The 23,292-nt window shown below is 52.7% G+C and overlaps 2 protein-coding genes across 7 annotated transcripts in view; both read right to left on the bottom strand.

Annotated features, from left to right (window-relative positions):
• Positions 1–3,918: 3,918 nt before the first annotated feature.
• Positions 3,919–8,550, bottom strand: LOC308666747 (fucolectin-like; the record flags this gene model as incomplete). Its single annotated transcript, XM_081325640.1, has 3 exons — positions 3,919–4,078; positions 5,415–5,712; positions 8,445–8,550. 3 exons carry the CDS (start codon positions 8,548–8,550, stop codon positions 3,919–3,921), a joined length of 564 nt encoding a protein of 187 aa, XP_081181766.1.
• A 6,914-nt stretch (positions 8,551–15,464) lies between these two features.
• GPT (glutamic--pyruvic transaminase) overlaps positions 15,465–23,292 on the bottom strand; it is a 30,275-nt gene continuing 22,447 nt past the window's right edge. For all 6 annotated transcript variants that reach the window (XM_081323544.1, XM_081323542.1, XM_081323543.1 and 3 more), the window contains exons 7-12: positions 21,712–21,791; positions 21,233–21,369; positions 19,651–19,825; positions 17,540–17,695; positions 16,759–16,871; positions 15,465–16,177 (exon numbers count right to left, since the gene is read on the bottom strand). In XM_081323544.1, the coding sequence (XP_081179670.1) occupies positions 16,081–16,177; positions 16,759–16,871; positions 17,540–17,695; positions 19,651–19,825; positions 21,233–21,369; positions 21,712–21,791 (758 nt within the window). In that variant the 3' untranslated portion in view covers positions 15,465–16,080. The remainder of the gene's footprint in view (positions 16,178–16,758; positions 16,872–17,539; positions 17,696–19,650; positions 19,826–21,232; positions 21,370–21,711; positions 21,792–23,292) is intronic.

Raw genomic sequence — 23,292 nt, 5'->3', positions numbered from 1 at the left:
TCTCTCTCTCCTTCAGATCCTAGGTCCCTGCAGTGGCTTTGATCAGCCATTCACAAGTCACCATGACCGGGAGCCTTGAAAGAGCGAGCTCTGCCAGGTCCGAGGAAGATGATGAGTGTTGTGTAGAGGATTCTTTGGCGCAGGAATGAAGACGAGGCAAGTGAGTTCAGGAAAACTCATGGTTTATTGCTTGCAAGATCTGAACTGAGAATCCAGGTGCCCCCAAAACCCTTTAAACTTTACCAACAAAGTGGCTTCTCCCTTAACTTTAACGTGAGCATTTTGAAAATCCGTTAGGATTATATCTGAGGGTCTTAGTTTGGCCCAATTGTTACTGCGCCTACACACGAAGTTAAAAATGTCTTGAGAAATAATTGAGACTGCAGAGCCAGAGTCCAATTCCATCTTACATGGAACTCCTTGTAGCTCTATCATGAGCTTGGGTTTGAGGGGGCGTCGAGCCCCGGTGCGGCATACGCTTCTACGGCTTCTGAAAAAACCCACACTAACTGCACCCTGGGCCCTCTCCTAGTCGGTTCTTCCGACTGGTGTTTGGGTGGCCGGTCTCTCTGGTGGGCTCTGCAAACCACTGCGATGTGGCCTGTCCTTCCACAAGCTCTGCACATGGCTGATCGGAATCTGCAGTTGGCGCGAAAATGGTTGCCGCCGCACCCCTTACATCTCCATAAGAGAACTGCCTTGTAACCATCCTCTCACTGCTGGCTGTTGCGGTGTTGCACGTTGGGTTGCTTTTGGAGTCCGTTGATTTCAGGTTCTTCTTCCTTGGAAGACTCTTTGGTGCATTTGGCATCCTCAAAGTGGACCATTTCTTCAACTTTTGTCAATTTGGCGGGCTGCACTGTTTGAACGGCGCCCCCAGCAGCTTCGTCGGCCATCACCTCGTCTTGTGCTTCAGAAAACGTTAAATTTGTCCTAGCAAAGAGTCTCTGCTGAAGCGTTCTGTTCCGTAGGCCGCAGACGAGCCGGTCTCGTAGTCGCTCTTCTAAATTTGAAAATTTGCAAAGGCGTGCAGCCTGCCTCAGGCCCGCTATGAACTCGGAAGCTGATTCACCCGGTTGCTGCACTCTTTGGTCGAACTTGAACTGCCAAGCCATTTCAGACATCTTGGGCTGGAAGTGCCCAGTTAGCTTCTTTTTGAGGTCTATGTAGGAGACTGCTTCTATCGGTGTCGGCGCAAAAAGGTTCTCGGCCAAATCAAAGGTTGCTGGGTTGCACACGCAGAGTAGCGTTGCGGCCTTCAGTCCTTCTTCCGCGATCTGATTGGCCCTGAGGTAGTTTTCTACTTGTGATAGATATGATGGCCATTCCTCCGGGTGTTTCACGTCGAATTCTCTCAGTTTCCCGACCTTCGGCATTCTTTTGCTGGTTCCTGCGTTCTTCCGGATCCTGCTTCCAGGCTCAGGGAATGAGTCCACTGAGCACGAGGTCGCTAGCGTAGCTTGCTAGCCGACCTTGAGAGGGGGGGGGGAAATGCCTTTTCCCTCCGGTGTGCGCTGCCTTTCCCTCGTAGACTTCAACTCTTAATCAGTGAAGCAGGATCCCACCTTCGTCGCCACTGTTAAACAGCGGGTTCTTTGGCGCAGGAATGAAGACGCAGAGCTGAGTACAAGGTAACTCATAGTTTATTTCGTGCAGAAACTGTACTGGGGAAAAGGCTGCAACTAGCCGCAATATATAGTCTAGCCCCTAGGCGGCAGCCAATAGGTTTGAATCAACCATTGCCTCCTGGAGATAGCCAATTGCAGCACAAGAAACCTGCAGTCTGGGTTGCTGGAGAGCTGTTAGTTGCTCCAGCAACCCACGTGGTATACTTTAAGAGCCCAGTACATAACAGTGGCAATGAAAGCTGGATGTGGCATTCCAAATGGGGTCTTACCAAGGCCTCACAAAGTGGCGTTAACACTTCACATGACCTTGATACTCTCCGTGGCGGCTTTTGGTATGAATCCCAAATGACCAGATGCAAGTTAATTTATTTATTTATGAAATTTTCATGCTGCCCCTCTCCCCTACAAGGTGACCTTGGGCGGTTTGAAATGCAATTTAAATACGAACACACAATACAGCAATGCCCTTGTATAAATATATGGTTAGCTCACCCCTGGAGAATAGTGTGCTCTGGCCCCCACACCCAAAAAACGTGTTTTGGTGAGCTGGGAAAAATCCAGAGTCGGAGAGCAAAACATTGAAGGGACTTACGTAGCTCTCCTACAGAGATACGTCTTCATAGTTTGGAATGAAGGTAGGTAGATGTAGCAGCAATATGGGAAATAATATTTCTCCCTCTCTTACACTGTCAGAGTTCAGATTTCCCCATTAAAATATCTATCAGTACATGTGTATCGCTCACCATGATACAAAATGGCGTTGAAACTCTAGAAAGCATGCAGAGAAGAGCAACGAAGATGATAAAGGTCTGGAGGCAAAATCGTAGGATGAATGATTGAGCAAGCTAGGTATGCCCAGTCTAGAGAAAAGAAGGACTAGGGGTGATATGACAGCAGGATTCCAGTATCTGAGGGGCTGCCCCAAAGAAGAGGGAGTCAAGCTATTCTCCAGAGCGCCTGAAGGCAGGACAAGAAGCAACGGAGGGAAAGTAATCAAGGAGAGAAGCAACCTAGAACTAAGGAGAAACTTCCTGACAGTTAGAACAATTAACCAGTGGAACAACCTGCCTCCAGAGGTGGTGAATGCTCCAACACTGGAGGTTTTTAAGGAGAGACTGGACAGCCATTTGTCTGAAATGGTATAGGGCTTCCTGCCAGAGAAAGGGGTTGGACTAGATGACCTCCACGGTCCCTTCCAGCTCTATTCTATTCTATTCTATTCTATTCTATTCTATTCTATTCTATTCTATTCTATTCTATTCTATTCTATTCTATTCTAATTTATTCCATATTCCTATTCTATTCTATTCTATTCTATTCTATTCTATTCTATTCTATTCTATTCTATTCTATTCTATTCTATTCTATTCTATTCTATTCTATTCTATTCTATTCTATTCTATTATATACGCAGGAGAGGGCAGAGCACCTCCCAATTGGGGCTCCAGGTGGAGTTGGTGAAAGGCTGCTTCAGAGACGGTGAGAAGCAGGTGGTCCCAGAGCTGGGGATCATGGGAAACCAAGTGGTTCAAAGAGATTTCTCCTTGCTCTAAGCCTGCAGGATTCTGGTTTTGGAGGGAGTTTTAAAACTCTAACTAGGATTAAAGATGTTTTCCCAAAATCTGTTTGGAATTTGCTTCTTGAGTTAACCACCTATGTGGGGTTAACAGAGGCTTAGTCCGGATTTTCGAGTCTTGTGTGTTATGTTGCACACAAACACCATGGCTCCACGGAGGCCATCGGAGACACCCTTGAAATAACATTTGCCCTGAGTAAATCAGGAGTCGCTCCAAACGGACGTCTATTACATTGCATCTGGCAGAAATGGCCGGCCCACACCTCACCTAAAAACAGAGGGCGAAGGGGCCTAAACCCTAAACCCTAAAATCTAAAATAATCTAAAACCTAAATCATCTAAAATCTAACATCACCTACGCGTGCCACTTGCCTGCCAGCCCCGTCTTAGACCCAACAAGGCTGGCCTGGCAGTCGGATCCCCTTGTTGGGTGGCAGCCTTCATTCCTCATATTTAACTAAACAGATACACAATAGGTGGCCAACCTTTCACACGGCCCATGTGCTTGGCATGCCGAGCAACCTGTTCCCCCAAAAAGTAGCCCGTTCCCCAAAGAGGACCTGTGTCCGAAGCCAGGGGACCCCCCGACTGCTGGTCAGAAACAGGGCCTAGGCCTAACCCTGCCAGCTGAGGAAGGAGACAAGAAATCGTTCCTTGAGTCAGGAGTTAGAGAGCCATTCCCAGGCCAGCTCCTGGTCACCTTCTTGATGCTCTCTAGCAGCCCTTCTCCACTCGGGAGCCGTAGACCTCCAGCTCACAGAGGGTCAAGTACTCGGCTCGGCCGGGGATGACCACCGTCACGTAGCGCCCTCGGAGTCCGGCACAGCAGATAATGCTGAGGGAGCCGGCGCTGCCGTTAGAGACGGTCCCACAGCTGCAGGGATAAAAACTCAATTTACTCAGGGTTGGCGTTAGGGGTAAAGGCGCCAGTCTTCAATCAGAGTAGAGCTGGAAGGGGCCGTGGAGGTCTTCTAACCCAACCCCTCCTCAAGTGCCTGTCCGGCCTCTTCTAGAAAACCTCCAGTGTTGCAGCACCCACAACTTCTGGAGGCAAGCCGTGCCACTGGTTAATCATTCTCACTGTTAGGAAGTTTCTCCTTAGTTCTTAACTAAACTTTTAAATTTAATTTAATTAATTCTTTAATTTAAAAGATGTCTGGGTTCAAGACCTGAGCTCCGTGCAACGGCGTGAGCGCCCGTTCCTTGACCCCAGCTCCTGCCCACGTAGCAGTTCAAAAGCATGCAAATGCACATAGATTAATAGGTACCACTGGTGGGAAAGTAACAGCATTCAGTCCACGGGCAGGCAACCCTGGCTCTTTTATGACTCGTGGACTTCAACTCCCAGAATTCCTGAGCCCTTGGAAACCTCTCCCTTTCCCCTCAATATGACTGGCTCAGGAATTCTGGGAGTTGAAGTCCACGAGTCATAAAAGAGCAATGGTTGCCTCCCCCTGACCTAGGTGTTTAGCCATGCTGGCTACATGACCATGGAAGTGCCTTCGGACATTGCTGGCTCCCTTGGCTAAGAAAGGGAGATGAATCGGACATGACTGGACAGGGGAAGCCTTGACCTTTACTTGACCTCCTAGGACAACTCAGTAAGCTCCCAAACTCAGAGACTGCTACAGAAAGATCCCACCAGTGAATCCTTCCCTTCCGCACCTGTCAGTCAGAACTGAAGAAGCTTCTTGGATGAGAAAGGAAACCTTTTCAAGGGGGAAAGAACCAAGAAAGTCCAGTTGCCTTTTTGGAAAGGCCCCTTTGGGGAACCTCCTGGAGGAGTGAGGACTGGCTGAGGAGCGGCCCTTCCACCTCCCTCTAGGAAAAGGGACTGCAACCCCCAGAATGCTGAGCCTGCAGGTTGGAGAAGCCTGGCCTGGTAACGTCCATCGCTCAACCTTCCCATCTAAGCTTTTTCTTGAGAATTCTTTGGCCTGGAAAGAATCGACAGATCCCAGGTGGCTGACTTGACGAGGGAGGGTTCGTTTAAAAAAAGGCAAGGTGGTGGCTCTGTGGTGGAGCCCCGCCCCTTTTTCACACCTCCCATACATGCCGCACAGGCAGAAAAGGGCTGGCATCTCATCCCCGCAGAGGTGGCCGCCGGTTCTCCTTCCAGACACCCTCTGGGCTCCCCCCGGGCCCCGTTGCAAAGAAAGCAGCTGTCTCTGCCCCCCCCGCCCCCTTTGTCCTGGGGTGAGGCTCCTTACATTGGATTGCACTTGCCGTGGTTGGCCCCACAGTCTCCCACGCGGATCTGGGCTCCCTTGAGCCGCCCAGAGCAGCACTCCTGGCGATTCTTCACCACCACGGCCGAGACGGCATAGGAGGCGCCCAGATCCAGGCTCCACCAGGGCTCTTCCTCCGCCAGGGTGTGGCTGCAGGAGCCGTGACGCCAGTCCCCGTCGCGGTTGCCATCTACGGCGCTCCCTGCTTGGCTATAGACGGTGCCCCATTGGGGGTACGTGGAGGACTGAGTGGCAGGCTGGCCCCTGGCCCAGTTCCTGGCTGGGGGGGGCAAAGGGAGACATGGGCTGACATCATCATCTCCTGCGGCTGGTCTTCCGTTTTGCCACCCCCCGCCGTGGGTGTTTGGAACCACTCAAATGGTACCGCCCCAGACGCTTAATGGATCCCCAAAGGTTCCAGGCGGCGCTGGGGTCCCCACCTGCCTCCCTCACTCACAGCTCGGCCGAGACCCTAGTGGAGGCCTGGGAAAGGACGGCCACTGAGGCCCTTGACCGAGTTGTACCCTTGCGGCCCCTGACCCGGTGCAGATCCCGTCGGGCTCCATGGTTTTCTGCGGAGCTCCGGGAGATGAAGCGTCGGAGACGGGGCCTAGAGAGCGGTTGGAGGTCCACCCGATCTGAACCCGACCGATTGCGACTAAGAGCCTATATTAGGTCTTATCTCGCTGCAATTAGGGAGGCGAGGTCTAACCACTTCGCCACCCTTATTGCGTCCGCAGATAATCGCCCGGCCGCCCTGTTTAGGGTGACTCGCTCCCTCCTAAATCAGGAGGTGAGGGAGGATCCCTTGCAGGGACGTGCCGAGGAGTTTAACCAACATCTGTCGGACAAAATCGCTCGGATTCGGACCGGTTTGGACTCTGACTGGGCAGAGTCTGACGATCAGGACACGGGTGGTCTTGTCGATACCATCTGGGAGGAGTTTGATTCTGTAACTCCGGAGGAAGTGGACAGGATCATGGGGAGGCTGAGCGCCACCACATGTTTACTGGACCCGTGCCCTTCCTGGCTGGTTTATGCAGCCCGGGAGAGGACACGCAGCTGGTTCCAGGCAGTTATATCGGCCTCTTTGAGTGAGGGTATCTTCCCCGCCGTCTTGAAGGAGGCGGTGGTGAGGCCTCTCCTCAAGAAGCCTGTCCTGGACCCGGCTGTATTGAACAACTTTCGTCCTGTCTCCAACCTTCGCTTTCTTGCGAAGGTTGTTGAGAGTGTGGTGGCGCATCAGCTCCCTTTGGTCCTGGATGAAGCGGATTATCTAGACCCGTACCAATCGGGTTTCAGGCCCGGGTACAGCACGGAGACGGCATTGGTCGCGCTGGTGAATGATCTCTGGAGGGCTCGGGACAGGGGGCATTCCTCTGTCCTAGTCCTATTAGACCTCTCGGCGGCTTTCGATACCATCGACCATGGTATCTTGCTGCGGCGTCTCAGGGGATTGGGAGTGGGAGGCACAGTTTTACAGTGGTTCTCCTCCTATCTCTTGGGACGTTCGCAGTCGGTGTTGGCAGGGGGGCAGAGGTCGACCGCGAGGTCTCTCATTTGTGGAGTTCCTCAGGGGTCGGTCCTCTCGCCTCTCCTGTTCAACATCTACATGAAGCCGCTGGGTGAGATCATTCGTGGCTTTGGAGTTGGGTATCATCAGTACGCTGATGATACCCAACTTTTCTTTTCGACCCCAAACCACCCCAGTGATGCCCTCAACGTGATGTCCCGTTGCCTGGAGGCGGTTCGGGTCTGGATGGGGAGGAACAGACTCCAACTCAACCCCGACAAGACTGAGTGGCTTTGCATACCTTCGTCCCGGGTTTATTCGGACATTCCACCTCTAGTTATGGGGGGTGAACTATTACCCCCCGTAGATAGGGCTCGCAACTTGGGGGTCCTCCTAGATTCACGGCTCACTTTGGAAGACCATATAGGAGCCGTGACTAGGGGGGCCTTCGCACAGGTTCGCCTGGTGCGTCAGTTGCGGCCCTATCTTAGCCGGGACGATTTATGCACGGTCACTCATGCGCTCGTGTCCTCTCGTCTGGACTACTGCAACGCTCTCTACATGGGGCTGCCCTTGAGGACTACTCGGAAGCTCCAACTGGTACAGAATGCAGCCGCGAGAGTGGTGTTGGGAGCCTCCCGATACTCCCACGTTACGCCTCTGCTCCGTGAGCTGCATTGGTTGCCAGTTGTCTTCCGGGTGAGATTCAAGGTACTGGTAACGGTATTTAAAGCACTCCATGGCATGGGGCCGGAGTACCTCAGGGAACATCTGCTGCCGGCATCAAGCTCCCTGCGCCCTGTGCGTTCCCACAGAGAGGGCCTCCTCAGGGTGCCACCGATCAGAGAATGCCGATTGGTGGCCCCCAGGGGGAGATCCTTCTCTGTGGGCGCTCCGGAGCTGTGGAATCAGCTACCGGTTGAGCTCCGGATGGCGCCCGATCTTCGCTCCTTTCGTCGCGATCTCAAGACATTTCTGTTTGTACAAGCCGGCCTAGCCTGAGGGGGAGTGTTGGGGTTATTTTATTTTTCGTTTTTTAACTTTTCTGGGGGTTTTTAGTGTTGTATTTATATTGTTTTTAACTAGGGCAATTTGTTTAATCTTATTTTAATGTTTGTATTCGCTATTTTATTCTGCCCTGTGAACCGCCCTGAGTCCTCAGGGAGAAGGGCGGTATATAAATGTTATTAAATTAAATTAAATTAAATTAATCCCAGCTGACCATCCATTCCTTAGACTGAGAGTGAAGGAGGAGGAGGAGGAGGAGGAGGAGAGCCAGAAATCCCCTTTCAACTTCCTGCCCCTCTTCCTCCAAGCTCTGATGCGAGACCTCTGGAGGGGGCTGCAGAGGAGAGGAAAGCGAGACCCCAGGGAAGGCGTTGGAGCAGACAAAGAGCTTCCTAGAGGGGTCCTAGAGGAGGAGGAGGAGGGATCCTCAAGTGAGGCAACCTGGCAGGGATGTGGCAGGGTTGGAGCCTGGAAGGGCCCAAGGGAGCTACACTGGGGTGTCCCCTGGGCCCCCTGCAATTCGGCCAGCCTGCGGTTCAGACCCATGGCAGGAGGGCACTCAGGTGGCCGTCCTATGAACTGGATGGAGGTGGGCATGGCCTCGGAGGTGCCCGTCCGCAGGTGGGGATGGTGCACAATATTAGCCCAACATAGATGGAGGGCAGGAGGCTGGGGTGGGGGTGGGGGTGGGGGCAATCAAAGGAGGGGACAAGCAGGCATATACATAGAATGAAGGCTACTGCTAAGCTTGTAAGCCGCTCTGAGTCTTCGGAGAAGGGCGGGATATAAATGGAATTTAAAAAAACAACAACCCAGAACTGAGGTTGGGATAAGCAGAGACCGAAGGCTCCAGTGTCCCCTTCTCCCTCACAGCCAGAACAAACAAAATTGGAAGGGACCTCGGAGGTCTTCTAGACCACCCCACTGCTCAAGGGGAAGACCCTAAACCATTTCAGACAAGTGGCTGTCCATTCTTTTTTTAAAAAAATCTCCAGTGTTGGAGCATTCACAACCTCTAGAGGCAGGTTGTTCCACTGGTTGATTGTTCTCACTTATTAGGAAATTCCTCCTTAGTTCCAGGTTGCTTCTCTCCTTGATGAGTTTCCCTCCGTTGCTTCTCGTCCTGCCTTCAGGCGCTTTGGAGAAGAGGTAGACCCCCCCCCGCTTCTTTGGGGCAGCCCCTCCAGTATTGGAAGCCTGCTATTGTGCCCCCCCACCCCCAGTCCTTCTCTGTGTTAGACCCGTCTTCCCTCTCCTTAGGTCCTCCAAAGTTCCTCCGGCTCTTCCCAAAGAAGAATTAGATGTTCTCCAAGCCAGGACGTTCCCTGCCCCCAGCCAGCTCCCTCCCGACCTTTGGGCCGAACCTCCCCACGACAGAGCTTCCCCTTCCTCCTTCTTACCCCCTGGAGGAGGCAGGCAGCTCAGGGCCCCCGTCAGCCCTTCCAGCAGACCCACAGCCAGCAGCCAGCTCCAGAGCCTAGGCATCCTCTGCTCTGGGAGGGCAGAGAGCCACCCGAAGCAGCCCAGGCGGGGCGTGAGAGGGGAAGCACGTGGGGTGCTGGAGGGGGTCCAGAGGGCACTTTGCCCCAGACTTCTGGGTCCCAGCTGGTGCTAGGCTGGCTTAGCCACCAGGGACGGTGCCGATGTTATCCATCCAGTTGTGTCCAACGCTGGGAGGAACTTAAAACGCTCCGAGAGGGAGGCTCCTGCAGATGTTCGGGACACCTCCTGCTCAGAAGACGTAGGAGGTCCTCTCGGAAGGTTCGGGACCAGGGTCCCCCCCCACGGCCCTTGGATCCCTGCCAGCTCCCCCATCCTACAACAAGAATTTCCCCCCCATGGACGACTCAGGGGGGAGCAGCAGAAAGCCACTTCAGCTGACCTGAAGCCCTTCGGTCAGGTGGGTGTCCTGCTCGGCCTCTGGACCCTGTTCTTCTGCTCTCCGTGACCATAGCTGGACAGAGTACAGGGAGTCCTCAACTTAGGACCGCTCATTTAGTGACTGCTCAGACTTACAATGGCACTGGGAAAAGGACCATTTTTCGCCCTTACGACCGTTGCAGCCTCCCCGTGGTCACGTCTTCAAAATTCGGAGGCTTGGCAACTGGCATGAACCTAGGACTGTTGCAGCATCCCAGAGGGGTCACGTGATCCCCTTTTGGGACCTTCCGATGAGCAAAATCCACGGGGAGGCCAGATTCGCTTAACGACCATGTTACTAGCTTAAAAACTGCAGTGATTCGCTTAACAATTGTGGCGAGAAAGGTCGTAAAACGGGGCAAGACTCACTTTACAAACTGTCTGGCTCAGCAGCAGAAATTTTGGGCTCAATTGTGGTTATAAATTGAGGAGTCCCTGCACAGTGACTGCAATTAAGGGGCTCATTTTTCAGCCTGGTGCATGACTAGATGACCTCCAAGGTCCCTTCCAATTCTGTTATTCTGTTAATTACTATTTAGTGTTTGTTGCCCGCAAATTAAGGAACACATTTATCAAACCAACTGAGCTGGTCTACTGGCTAATTCTTCTCATAGTCAAGAAGTTTCTCCTTAGTTCCAGGTTGCTTCTCTCCTTGACTAGTTTCCATCCGTTGCTTCTCGTCCTGCCTTCAGGCCCTTTGGAGGATGGGCTTGACTCCCTCTTCTTTGGGGCAGCCCCTGAGATACTGGAAGAGTTGCTATCATGTCACCCCTCGTCCATCTCTTCATTAAACAGGCCCAATTCCAGCAACCGTTTTTCATCTGTTTTAGCCCCCAGTCCCGTAATCATCTTTGTTGCTCTTCTTTGCACACTTTCTAGTGCACGGGTGTCAAACTCAATTTCACTGAGGGCCGCATCAGCATTGTGGTTGCCCTCAGGGGGCTGGGTGGGTGTGGCCAGGGTGGGCGTGGCCTACTCGGTGGGCGTGGCTAGAGTGTGTATGGCCTGCTAGGTGGGCGTGGCCAGCTCTACATCATTGGCATCAAGGGTGCCTATGGGGGCCTGGGCAGGAGTGGGACAGATCTGAGGGTCTCTGGGCCAGGGCCAAGGCAGAGGGGGCCGTTCCCTCACTGTTTCCAGGATGGCTTCGTGGGCCGCATGAAACCACTTCACGGGCCGGATCTGGCCCCCAGGCCTTGTGTTTGACATGTCTGTTCTAGAGTCTCGACATCTTTTTTACATCGTGGTGACCAAAACTGGATGCAGCATTCCAAGTGTGGCCTTGCTAGTGTGACACAAAATGGTATTCCCACTTATTGTGATCCTGATGCTCTCCCTCTGTTGATGCTGCCTGTCCAAATCCACCAGGGATCTGGGACTTTCTGCCAGGAAAACTGTGCAGCTCCTTGCCCTCCCATCTCCATCCCAGGATCAGCCTGGCTACGGTCTTTCTTCTCCTCCTTGGCATCCCAAGAGAGACGTCTGAGGAGCCATCAGCTCCACAAATACTCTGAGGAGATGCAGCAGAAAGAGGTCCTGCTTGAGCGCAGGAAACATATTTCACACTCTTGGAGAACTTTAAAGGTTGAAGAGGAAGCCAAGCGCAGCGCCTGCACCAGTTCAAGCCCCTCGTTTGGAGTTGTGGTTGAGGCCGCCAGTTTTGCAAGAATCTCTTTGTGGCTCTCTCAAACCTGAAATGGTAGAAGGAGGAAAGAGGGAGGAGGGAGGAGGGAGGGAGGAAGGAGGAGGAAGAAGAGTATAGGAGGAGGAAGGTGGAGAAGGAAGGAAGGGAGGAGGAGGAGGAGGAGGAGGAGGAGGAGAAGAAGAAGAAGAAGAAGAAGAAGAAGAAGAAGAAGAAGAAGAAGAAGAAGAAGAAGAAGAAGAAGAAGAAGAAGAAGAAGGAAGAAGAAGAAGAAGAAGAAGAAGAAGAAGAAGAAGAAGAAGAAGAAGAAGAAGAAGAAGAAGAAGAAGAAGAAGAAGAAGAAGAAGAAGAAGAAGAAGAAGAAGCAGCTCTGGCATTGGGGCAACCCCTGGTCACTTTAGGACCAACTGACTCCCATCACGGGGGGGGGGGAGTCTTCTCCAAATTAACACCTACCAAATGGCTGAACTATAACTCCCATCTCCCCCAGCCAGGCCACTGAGGGGGGGGAGATGCAAGGCAAGGCCCCTGGAAGACCACAGTGCCAGGCTCTGCTGCAACAATGAGATCCGGATGGGCTTCTGTCAGCCGGGGCAGCGATGCGGCTCGGCTCTCTGGAAGAAGGTTGGAAAAGCGCCCAGCGGGCCAGGTGCCCAGAGGGCAGATCGTATCTCGCCGAGGGAAGACAAAAGAGGGGAACGAACGTCACGGCCTCTGGTGTTCTTTCAAAGAAAGCATTGTCTGTGGCCAGGACCGGGGCAGGATTGACCCGCCCTGATGAGAAAGAGGTTGCAGGTTCGCTGCCTTCCAAGGCTCCCGTCTGCTCTCTGGGGTAACGTCTCCCCCAAAGGGCCAGGCTGAAGCCTCTTCTCTGCAGGGCTTAGCTCCCTCTCCTGATCTGGGAGCGGCTCAGCCCAGGCGTAACAGGGGCGGAAGGGGCACCTCGGACCCCTTCCTTGATCTCTTTGTGGAAAACAAAAAGATTGGCTATGGTTTTCCGATGCCCAGGTGAACTAAATCCCGCCTCACGGGAAAGGATTGAACCAAAGTCTGGGCTATGCTCAATGTTGCAGCTTGCAACTCTACTTTACTACATGCGGTTTTGCTGAGCTTGCTTGTTTCGAATATATTTAGAACGTAAGGACTGGAACGGTCAGAAATAGGGAACTGAAAGTAGCTGATGGATGCGGGTTCCAAGTATGTGGAAAGTTACGTTCAGCAGAGGGTCAGCAGAAAGCGTTAAGATCGTTGGCGGTTTTAGGATGAGAAAGGGTGTAAAAGGTTGGGACTGGACCCGATTGATTTGCCACTGGCCTAAAGCAGTCCTTACTGGAACTGCTATGTCGCTGGACCTCATTTCAAAGGGTTTTTAACGTAAGTGATGCTTATGTGTCTGTTCCAAATTACTGCTGAAATACACCTCTGGATCTTAGAGAAATGTTGTTTTGTGTTGGTATCTCTTGTCTTTTTCACTGGGTTTTTCCACAACACCTTTAAGAAAGCACTCAAGAGGGAGGGCTCTCGTCCCAACAGTCATCAGTCACTGGAGGTTTTACAGACTGGACAACCCTTTGACTGGGATGGTACAAAGTTCCTGCCTTGAGCAGAAGATTGGGCTACACCAGGTGTAGGCAACCTCGGCTCCTTTAGGACTGGTGGACTTCAACTCCCAGAATTCCTCAGCCAGCCATGCTGGGGGGAAAGGGAGAGGCTTCCAAGCTGAGCCATGCTGGCTCAGGAATTCTGGGAGTTGAAGTCCGCAAGTCATGAAGGGGCCATAGTTCCCCCACGCTGGCTGAGGAATTCTGGGAGTTGAAGTCCACGAGTTACAAAAGAGCCAAGGTTGCCTACCCCTGGGCTACACGGTGTGCACAATTCTTAGGCAAGGGAGTATTTTGACCATGTGACCAATTTCATGCATATTGGTCACCTCCAAGCTGTATAAACCTGAAGGCTTAGTGCAGGGTTCTTCAAACTTGGTCCTTTTATGACTTGTGGACTTCAAATCCCAGAACTCTTCAGCCAGTTACACTGGCTGAGGAATTCTGGGAGTTGAAGTCCACAAGTCACAAAAGGGCTATGTTTGAAAACCCCTGGCTTAGTGGAAATAAGCATATCAGGCGATGCATATGCATAGTGAGGGAGTGTGTGGCCCAAGGAGATCTTTTCCTCAGGCAAAATGAGCCAAAAAAGAAAAGAAAAGAGATTTATCTGACTCTGAAAAGTCAAAAGTTGTACTTCTGGGCACTCCAGGTAGATTACAGTTCTGGAATATGACAGCACTGGAGGATGATGGGTCCCTGGTAGCATCATGTTTGATTTTTCTCCAATCTTTGGCAGTTAATGTGCGTCTTTCCTCCCCCCCCCAGCATGTTTCTCGCAGCCATGTTGACTCTTTGCAACAAAAGGTTTGAGGGTTCTGTGATGGGGCCCCAATATCTTAGCAATTTCAAGAGGGCTGCGTCCCCTCTGAAAGACTTTTTGCAATGTTTGACTTTTCAGAGTCAGTTAAATCTCTTCGGCCCATTTTGCCTGACCGGGTGTGGGGGGGGAAGCTGCCTAACAATTTTTATTTATTTATTTTTATTTTAATTCCATTTATATCCCGCCCTTCTCCGAAGACTCAGGGCGGCTTACAAGCTTAGCAGTAGCCTTCATTCTATGTATATGCCTGCTTGTTAGGGCTTTCACACAGACCCCAAGCGGCATTATTACAAAGTCAGCTTATTGCCCCCAACAATCTGGGTCCTCATTTTACCTACCTCGGAAGGATGGAAGGCTGAGTCAACCTTGAGCCTGGTGGGACTCGAACCTGCACTAATTGCAGGCAGCTGGTGTTACTTAAGGAGGCATTAGCCCACTGCTCCACCAAGGCTCATTGTGCGCACCTATAGTGTGTTGGCCACACCCTCTCCTCATGACACAAATACACATCACCTGATATGCTTATATGTACTAAGCCTTCAGGTTTATACAGCTTGGAGGTGGACAATATGCATGAAAATGAGGACATGGTCAAAATACTCCCTTGCCTAAGTACTGTGCACACGGTGTAAAGACACACACATACACACCCGAAAGGTCCCCTTGTAGCCCTGTGACTCTCTAAGCGTGGCCAAGATGGCTCCTGAAAGGAAAGACGCTCGGAGCCAGCCTGATCCGCCCACCCTCCTTCTTCCTCTGGGCTTATCACCCACCGTGTGTCCCCAGAAGGCCCAAACCACGTGGGGCAACTGCACCCTGACAGAGGCAGGATTCAACCTATTGATCAAGCCTTCCAAAGATGCTGTTTTCAAGAGTCAGCTGGACTCTCGTTGTTTGAAAACGTTTCGCTTCTCAGCCAAGAAGCTTCTTCAGCTCTGACTGGATGGTGGGGAACGGAAAGATCTGTGCATTGGGGAAACGAAAGAACGACCTCGCAAATGAAGGGCACAAACCCAGCGGGAAAAAGATCCAGCACCTCCATCTTCCTTTCAAAGACGAAGGCCGCTCTTTCGAAGGCAGCAAAGTCCACATTCTGGACAGGGAGGACCACCGGTATGAAAGAGGGATCCAAGAGGCCATCTATGTCTCAACTGAACGCCCCTCCCTCAAGAGAGGGGGAGGGATACGACCTCATCTACCTCCAGTCTACAAGACAAGTCCTTTCAGCCGTTCCAAGAAGGCCCCACACCCATTTGCACACTCAGGTGATCCTCAGGACAGGGATAAATCTCACAGGTCGCTTTAACGACTCACTAAAAGGAGGCAAATGACCAGCTCTCTGCAAGGAGTATAAATCCTTCCCTTCCCCACCATCCGGTACGGAGCCGAAGAAGCTTCTTGGATGAGAAGCGAAACGTCTTCAAAGGAAAAACAAGGAAGTCCGGTTGCCTCGTGAAAAAGCCTCTTGGGTGCTTGACCTTTGGGATAACTGTGACCTGGATGACTGAGAATCTCCATTCCTAGTGATCAAGCAGGTTTTATTGATCCTTTCCCATTCACAGAAACGTGAGGGGGGGGGTGTCTGGCCCTTTCTTCCCTCAGGGCACAATGTTCATCTCGGAAGGCTTCGGGGCCACCTCGGCCGGACAGCTTCTCCTGATGGGGTCTCTGAAGGCCACGTGGATTGCAACCTTCCCTGAGCCAGCAAGACCCCTAGCCAGGTCCACGAAAGGGGAGCCAAGAACACGAAGGCACATCTGCACAGGGGGCCGAGTTAGGAGGCAGGACCGGCTGAGCTTCTGAATGGGGAGAGGTCAACAAGCCAACCCCACGGGGGACAGCTTGGCTTGATGACCCCAAATCCCTCAAGGTCGCTGGTGGCCAGAGCCGACACGACTTGCTTGGTAGGAGAGGTCCATCCGCAGAGCCTCGAGGGTCCATTCGTGGTCAGGCCTGGCTGGTGATCTTCTCAGAGGCCCATCTGCGCTCCGAGCCTTGCCCAGCCATCAGTGGAGGGGAGAAGGGTGGGGCTGGGGGCACTCGTGAACCCTGAAGGTGGGATGAAGCTTAGAGGGTCATCCCCCCCAGCCCACCCACTGCCCCAGCTTCTGCACAGCCGGCCTTCCGGGGCCAGAGCCTGGCTACGGCTGGGAGTACTCCTGGGTGAATTTGGCGTGGAATTGGCTCAGCTTCTGCAGGAGGGTCTCCAGCTTCTCCTCGGGAGGCAAAATGGTCATTCTGGGATGGAGAGAACGAGAAGAGAAACTGTGTGGGAAGGGAGGGAGGGAGGGAGGGAGGGAGGGAGGGAGGAAGGAAGGAAGGAAGGAAGGAAGGAAGGAAGGAAGGAAGGAAGGAAGGAAGGAAGGAAGGAAGGAAGGAAGGAAGGAAGGAGATTATGGAGGATGGATGGAAGGAAGAAGATTATGGAGGAAGGAAGGAAGGAGATTATGGAGGAAGGGAGGGAGGAAGGAAGGGAGGGAGGAGATTATGGAGGATGGATGGAAGGAGATTATGGAGGAAGGAAGGATGGATGGATGGAAGGAAGAGGATAAGGAAGGAAGGGAGGGAGGGAGGGAGGAAGGAAGGAAGGAAGGAAGGAAGGAAGGAAGGAAGGAAGGAAGGAAGGAAGGAGGAAGGAAGGAGGCTATGAGAGTACAGGTAGTCCTCAACTTATAACCATTCATTTAGTGACCTTTTGAAGTTACAACCGCCTGGAAAAAAGGGGCTTTTGACTGTTTTTCACACCTACAACCATCGCAACATCCTGGGACAGAGACCACAGAAGTCCCCCCCCCAGGAAGGGCCGAAGAGGGGCTTACCTGAAGTGGAAGGTGCCTTCTCTCTGGCCAAAGCCGCTGCCGGGCACCACGCAGATGCCCGTCTCCTCCAGCAGTCTGAGGCAGAAGAACATGTCGGGCGCCTGGCCCTGGGCCTGCAGGAGGAGACCGGGGGGGGGGGAGGAACCGGGTTCAACCGCAAAGGCTTCGCATTTCAGCTCCAGCGCTCGGTCCTGCATCTTTTACGGCTCAAGCATTGGAGTGAAGGGAAAAGTGGGTAAGGTTGCAGGGGGAGTCAAAATAGCAACAGCTCTATGGAAAAGCTGCTTTCTCAAGAGGCCACTGGATGTGGTTTCCCCCTTTTCCTTTGCAGAGTCCGCTTTATTTGCATATTTGCCCCCAACAATCTGGGTCCTCATTTTACCGACCTCGGAAGTCAACACCGAAGCGGTCAGGATCGAACTCCTGGTGGTGGGCAGAATTAGCCTGCAATGCTGTGCTCTAACCACTGCACCACCAAGTCAAAACCGCGCCCTTGAAGCCCCATCCCCTTGTAACACTTGGATCGTGCCTCAGCCATCTTGACTTTTTTGACTCTTGTGAGCACGTAGCCTTGTGTCCCACCCTCACTGAGCAGAAGGTGGGGCTGGACCTTGCCCACCTGACCCAGCCCTTCCCTCCCTCCCTCATTTTCCCAGCCAGGCAAGCAAGCTCCTCCTCCAGGTCCCTGCAGCGTGCACATCCACCTACACACACACACACACACCCACACCCACACACACACTTCTCTGCAAAGGCCGGACCTGTGGAATGCCCGCCTTACCTTTGCTTCCAGCACAGCTCGAGCGGGCAGCTCGATCCGGGGGAAAGCATACATGGCGCCCTGCACAGGGTTGCAGTGGATCCCGGGGGCCCGGTTGAAGATCTCCTCGGTCAGCCGGGCCTTCCTGGCCAGAGCGCCCAGGACAGCCGCCTTTTCCTGCAGGCAGGTAGGGGGACAGGTGAGGAGGGCGCACAATCGCTCTTAGCCCCGCCACCACACTGGTGTTTAATGCCCACTGCCCGACACACACATTGGATTTAGCCGCTCCGAGGCCCCCTGTTGAGCAGTGTGTTGGGGGAACCCACTAATGGCGGCCTGGCTAGCTAAACCAGGGGTGTCCAGTCTTGCAACTTTTAGACTGGTGGGCTTCCGTTCCAAGAATGAGGTTACCTACTTGGGTCATGAAACGACTGCAAGGAAATAACCAAGCTCAGAGGGCATAAGGACACCCAAAGTTGTCCTCGTCCTCTCCTTTTTCTTCCTCCTCCTCCTCCTCCTCCCTGCAAACCCCCCTCCATTCTAGCACTGATGATGTTCCCTAGTTGGGTCATGAAACGTCTGCAAGGAAACGACCAAGCCCAGAGAGCAACAAGGACCTTACATTCCTCCTCCTCCTCCTCTTCCTCCTAACACAAAAAGTCTCCCGCATTCTCTTCGTCATTTTGCCTGCATGCATTTAATTAATTTCTATGGCCTTTCAATCTCATAATCAGGTCTGAGCAGCTAGCGAACACGTTAAAAAAACCCACATCCAAATTAATTCAAAGAAATTAAGTGTCCCGGACGAGGCGCCAAGAGCCCCCGCAGGCGGGGAGGACATCTCCCGTTCCAGGCAGACAGCATGGGCTCCGTTTCTGGACAAAATGTTCCGATTTCTCCCTCTGGGGCCGCGTGTTCCCGTGGCAGGGGTCCAGCCCTCGGCTGGGGGGACCCTCTTTCTCCAGACGCTGCCGTGCCAAAGGAACACCCAGCAAAGCAGAAACGGTGCCCAGCTTCAGCCGACGTCATGGCTGCCATCTTGACTTTTTTGCCCGCCCCGCATGGTGGTGGATGCAGGGGGGTGGTCAAAGAAGGCAAGATGGCAGCCGCAAGCCGTGCGGGTTTTTTAATTATGCAGGCTTCCCTCCGAGTAAGCGCTGCCTTGACCCAGGTGAAGCTACGCAGATTTCAAAGAAAAGTTCAAATCTCACACCGTGGTCCCTGACTTACGACGATTCATTTAGTGACCATTCGGCGTTACAAAATCACTGAAAAAAGTGACTTATGACCGCTTTTCACACTTACAACCATTGCAGCATCCCCAGGGTTACGTGATCAAAATTCAGACGCTTGGGCCACTGACTCGTGCTTATGACGGTCGCAGCGTCCCAGGGTCATGTGATCCCCTTTTGAGACCTTCTGACAAGCAAAGTCAATGGGGATTCACTTAACAACCACATTAGTAACTTAAAAAGTGTAGTGATTCACTTAACAACTGTTGCAAGCAAGGTCGCATAATGAGGCAAATGTCTCGCTTAGCAACAAATTTGGGCTCCGTCGCGTATGTGCCACTATCCCCATTCTCATGCCCTCTAGACCTGTGGGTTGACAATATCCACAATCCTCAGAGGATGCTAGCTGGGCATGATGGGTTTTGTAGTTCAGAGATCTGGAAGGTCTAGGACTCAGAAGGGCCAACATAAAAAACCCAATACAGGTAAGTCCTCAATGTACGGCCACAATTGGGATCAGAATTTCCATTGCTACACAAAGTGGTCATTAAGCAAGTCACGCCCAATTTTACCATCTCCTCTTTTTTTGCCACGGTCGTTAAGCGAAGCGTTGCAGTTGAATCGTGGATGACTCTGCTTGTCAAAAGTCGGCTGGGAAGGGACACTGGAGCTTTTGCAAATCCGTGCCGGTTGCCCAGCAGCCGAGTTTTGATCACGCGTGGATGCCGCGACGGTCGTAAGTGCGAGGATTTGTGTCACCTCACTTTTGTCAGAGCGGTCGTCGTAACTCTGAGCGGTTGCTGAACAAAAGGCCGTAAGTTGAGGTCTACCTTCCATGGCATCCAGCGGAAGTTCTGGATCAGGGGCGCCCCACTGCCCCCCTGCCTCTTCTGGGCTCACCTGGCTGAACTGCTGGTAGGAGGGGTCTCCTGGCTGGGGCCGGTTGACCACGGCGTCCAGGAGAATCTGGCCAGTCACGGGGGGGCATAAGCGGACAGAGACCAGCTTGGTCAGCTGTTGCTGGACAGCCGGGTCCATATTAATCACCTCCATGTAGCCTCCACGGAAGCCACACCTGGCAAGGTAAGAGAAGAGGAGGCGGGCCTTAGAGGAAGCTCCTGCCCTTCCCCATCCCACCAGCAGGGGGCGGCAAAGTCAAGAAGGAAAGCCTAAGGTGGTTTTTCCAAAAGGAAAATGGACTTCCTTAGGTTTTGTTCGTTTCTTTGAAAACTTTTCGCTTCTCATCCCAGAAGCTTCTTCAGTTCTAACCGAAGAAACCTCCCGGATGTTAGAACTGAAGAAGCTTCTGGGATGAGAAGGGAAACGTCTTCAAAGAAAAACAAGATAGTCCAGTTGCTTCCTGAAAAAGCAGCTTTGGGATAACTGCGACCTGGACGACGGAGAATCTCCAGTGACTTTCTTGGTTGTTGTTTTTTTCTTTGAAAACTTTTCGCTTCTCATCCAAAAAAGCTTCACTCCTTCTAACATCCAAGAGGTTTCTTCAGTCAGAACGGAAGAAGCTTCTTGGGTGGGAAGCAAAATGCTTTCGAAGAGAAAGCAAGAACGTCCGCTTCTCTTTTGTCCAATTGCCAGGTGACTGCCATGCTCGCCGAAGAAGCCTCTTAGATGCTAGAACCGAAGAAGCTTCCTGGATGAGAAGCAAAATGTTTTCACGGGAGAAAAAATCCCAAGAAAGTCCAGTTGCCTTTTGGAAAAAGCCCTTTGGGGACAACCGTGACCGGGATGACGGAGAATTTCCAGAGACCTCAAGAAGGAAAAAGTTCAGAGAAGAGCAACTAGGAGGATCCAAGGCCTGGAGACTAAAACATAAGAAGAACGGCTGCGGGATTTGGGTTTGGCTGGTCTAAAGAAAAGAAGAAATAGGGGAGACACGATAGCAGCGTTCCAGTATTTGAGGGGCTGACAGAAGGGAGAGGAGGGGGTCGCGTTATTCACCAAAGCACCAGAGGGCAGGACGAGAAACAACGGTTGGAAACTCATCAAAGAGAGAAGCAACCTGGAATTAAGGAGAAACTTCCTAATAGGGAAGACAATCAACCAGTGGAACAGAAATTGCCTCCAGAATTCGTGGGCGCTCCCTCACTGGAGGTTTTTAAGAAGAGGCTGGACAGTCACCTGTCTGAGACGGTACAGGTTCTCCTGCTCGAGAGGGTGGCTGGACTAGAAGACCTCCAAGGTCCCTTCCAGCTATTCTATTCTATTCTATTCCATTCCATTCCATTCCATTCCATTCCATTCCATTCCATTCCATATTTTCTATTCCTGTTCTGTTCTGTTCCGTTCCATTCCATTCCATATTTTCTATTCTATTCTATTCTGTTGTGTTCTGTTGTGTTCTGTTCTGTTCTGTTCCGTTCCATTCCATTCCGTTCCGTTCCGTTCCGTTCCACTCCACTCCACTCCACTCCACCCCACCCCACCCCATCCCATCCTGGAAAGCCAACCCAGCCCAGCTACTCACTCGCCCATGAAGCCCTTGGAGATGGAGTGGAAGGAGGCCAGCTCCAGGCTCTCCGAATACTTGGGGCCCATCTCGAAAAGCACCTTCTTGAAGGAGTGGAACTTGGAGCCCTCGGCGTAGACGTTGTCCTGGTAGACCTGGGGGGGGGGGAAACCAGGTGGCTGGGAGGCAGCGGGGAAAACGCAGCTGGGCAGGGGAAATGTGAACCCACTTAAGTCCCCGGGCTTCTTTCCAGATGTTTTCAATTACAGTTCTCCTCGTCCCTGACCGTGCCGATTGGATCTGGTGGGTCCCCAACATCTGCAGGGCATCACATTCACAAAGACGTGAGCCAGAACAGAGGGCCAGGAGCACGGGTGAAGCCTGACCCGGGGCACAAGTCTTCTCCCGCCTCAAGGGCCCCACCCTGCAAAGGGAAGAGTTGGGGGGGGCAAACAGCTCAGTTTGGGGGGGGGCAGGAGAGAATTTCAAGACTGTACCTCATCAGCCATGAGGAAGAGATGCTCTTCCCAAGCAAAGCGAATGACCTCTTCGATGCATTTGCGGCTTTGGACCTGACCTGCAGAGAAAGGAGAGGAGGGCGGGGGGGGAGAGGTTGAATGAAGCAGCCCTCGCAGAGAAGGAGCCCGGGGCTGGGAACAGCGGGAAAAGGGAAACAACCCCCCCCATGGGTCCCTGCCAAGGGGTCAGTTTAATGGTCAAACGGCCAAGTGCTGAGTCTTCTGAAGACAGGCCTCAGCCCACAAAAGGGGCTGAAGTGCAGGGCCCCGGGGGGGCTTCCGGCCTTGGCTGTTTTGTAGGGAACATCATCAGTGCTAGAAGGTGGTGGAGTCTGCAGGGAGGGGCAGGGGGAAGGGAATGGGGAGGGGGAGGACTGTAGGGTCCCTGGTGCTCTCTGAGCTGGGTGGTTTTGTTGCAAATGTTTCATTAACTGACTAGTTAACATCATCCGTGCTAGAGGGGAATGGAGTTTGCAGGGAGGAGGAGGAGGAGGAGGAGGAGGAGGAGGAGGAGGAGGAGGAGGAGGAGGAGGAGGAGGACGACTGTAGGGTCCTTGGTGCTCTCTGAGCTGGGTGGTTTCGTTACAGATATTTCATTCCTCTAAACAGCGTCATCCTTGCTAGACTGAAGAACATCAGGATCAACGCAGAGACCACGTAACCCACACCAGGGCTCTGCAACCTGGACAACTTTCAGAGTGGTGGACTTGAGCTGGCGGAGGAATTCCGGGAGCTCCACTCCACAAGTCGTCAAGTCGTCAAGGTTGCAGAGCCCTGACCTAAAGTAGCCATGAAACATCTGCCAGAAAACATCCAGACTCCACCGGCACCAAGGCCTGGCCCACCCAGGTGAACCCAGACCTTTTCAAGAGCGGCAGCATCTCCTGGCTTTGGATGACCTTGCTGGGGTGGTTTTTTTAACGCACATGAATTTCCAAGCGGGCTTTGATAACGCCCCCTTGAGAGACTCTTGAATAAACTTGGCTCCGAGGCTGTTTACAGAGTCCCCTGCGCTGAACTTGGCGCTGACCGACTCAGTTCTGGTTCTTCTCCGTCTCAGCAGATGTCAAGAGTGGGGGGGGGGCTCCTGTCAGCTCACCCCTCCCGTCCCAGGACGAGTGACGGCCTGAACAGGAGGGCGCCCGTCTCCTGCGAAGGGCCCCGAGGGAAAGCCAGGGGGAAGTCGAGAACCAGGAGGCCGTGCTGGGATGGCCCAAAGGGGCTCTTCTTACAAGCTAGATTTTTCCACCACGCTAACCTAGTTACAGGTAGTCCTCGACTTACGACCAACATTAAACCCAACATTTCTGTTGCTAAGCAAGGCAGTCGTTCAGTGAGCTTTGCCCCATGTCACGACCTTCCTTGCCACCGTTGTTAAGTGAATCACTGCAGTCAACACAGTTGTTAAGTGAATCCGGCTTCCCCATTCTCAGAAGGCCGAGAAAGGGGATCATGCAACCCCGGGACGCTGAGAATGTCATAAGTACGAGTCAGTTGCCAAGCACCCAAATTTGGATCACGTCGTCCTGGGCATGCGGCAACGGTCGTAAGCGTGAAAGA

Source organism: Vipera berus (assembly GCF_964194415.1).
Source record: "Vipera berus genome assembly, chromosome: 3".
Lineage (NCBI taxonomy): Eukaryota > Metazoa > Chordata > Lepidosauria > Squamata > Viperidae > Vipera > Vipera berus.
Note: the sequence above shows the minus strand (reverse complement) of the source record. Positions and strands in the feature narration are given on the sequence as shown.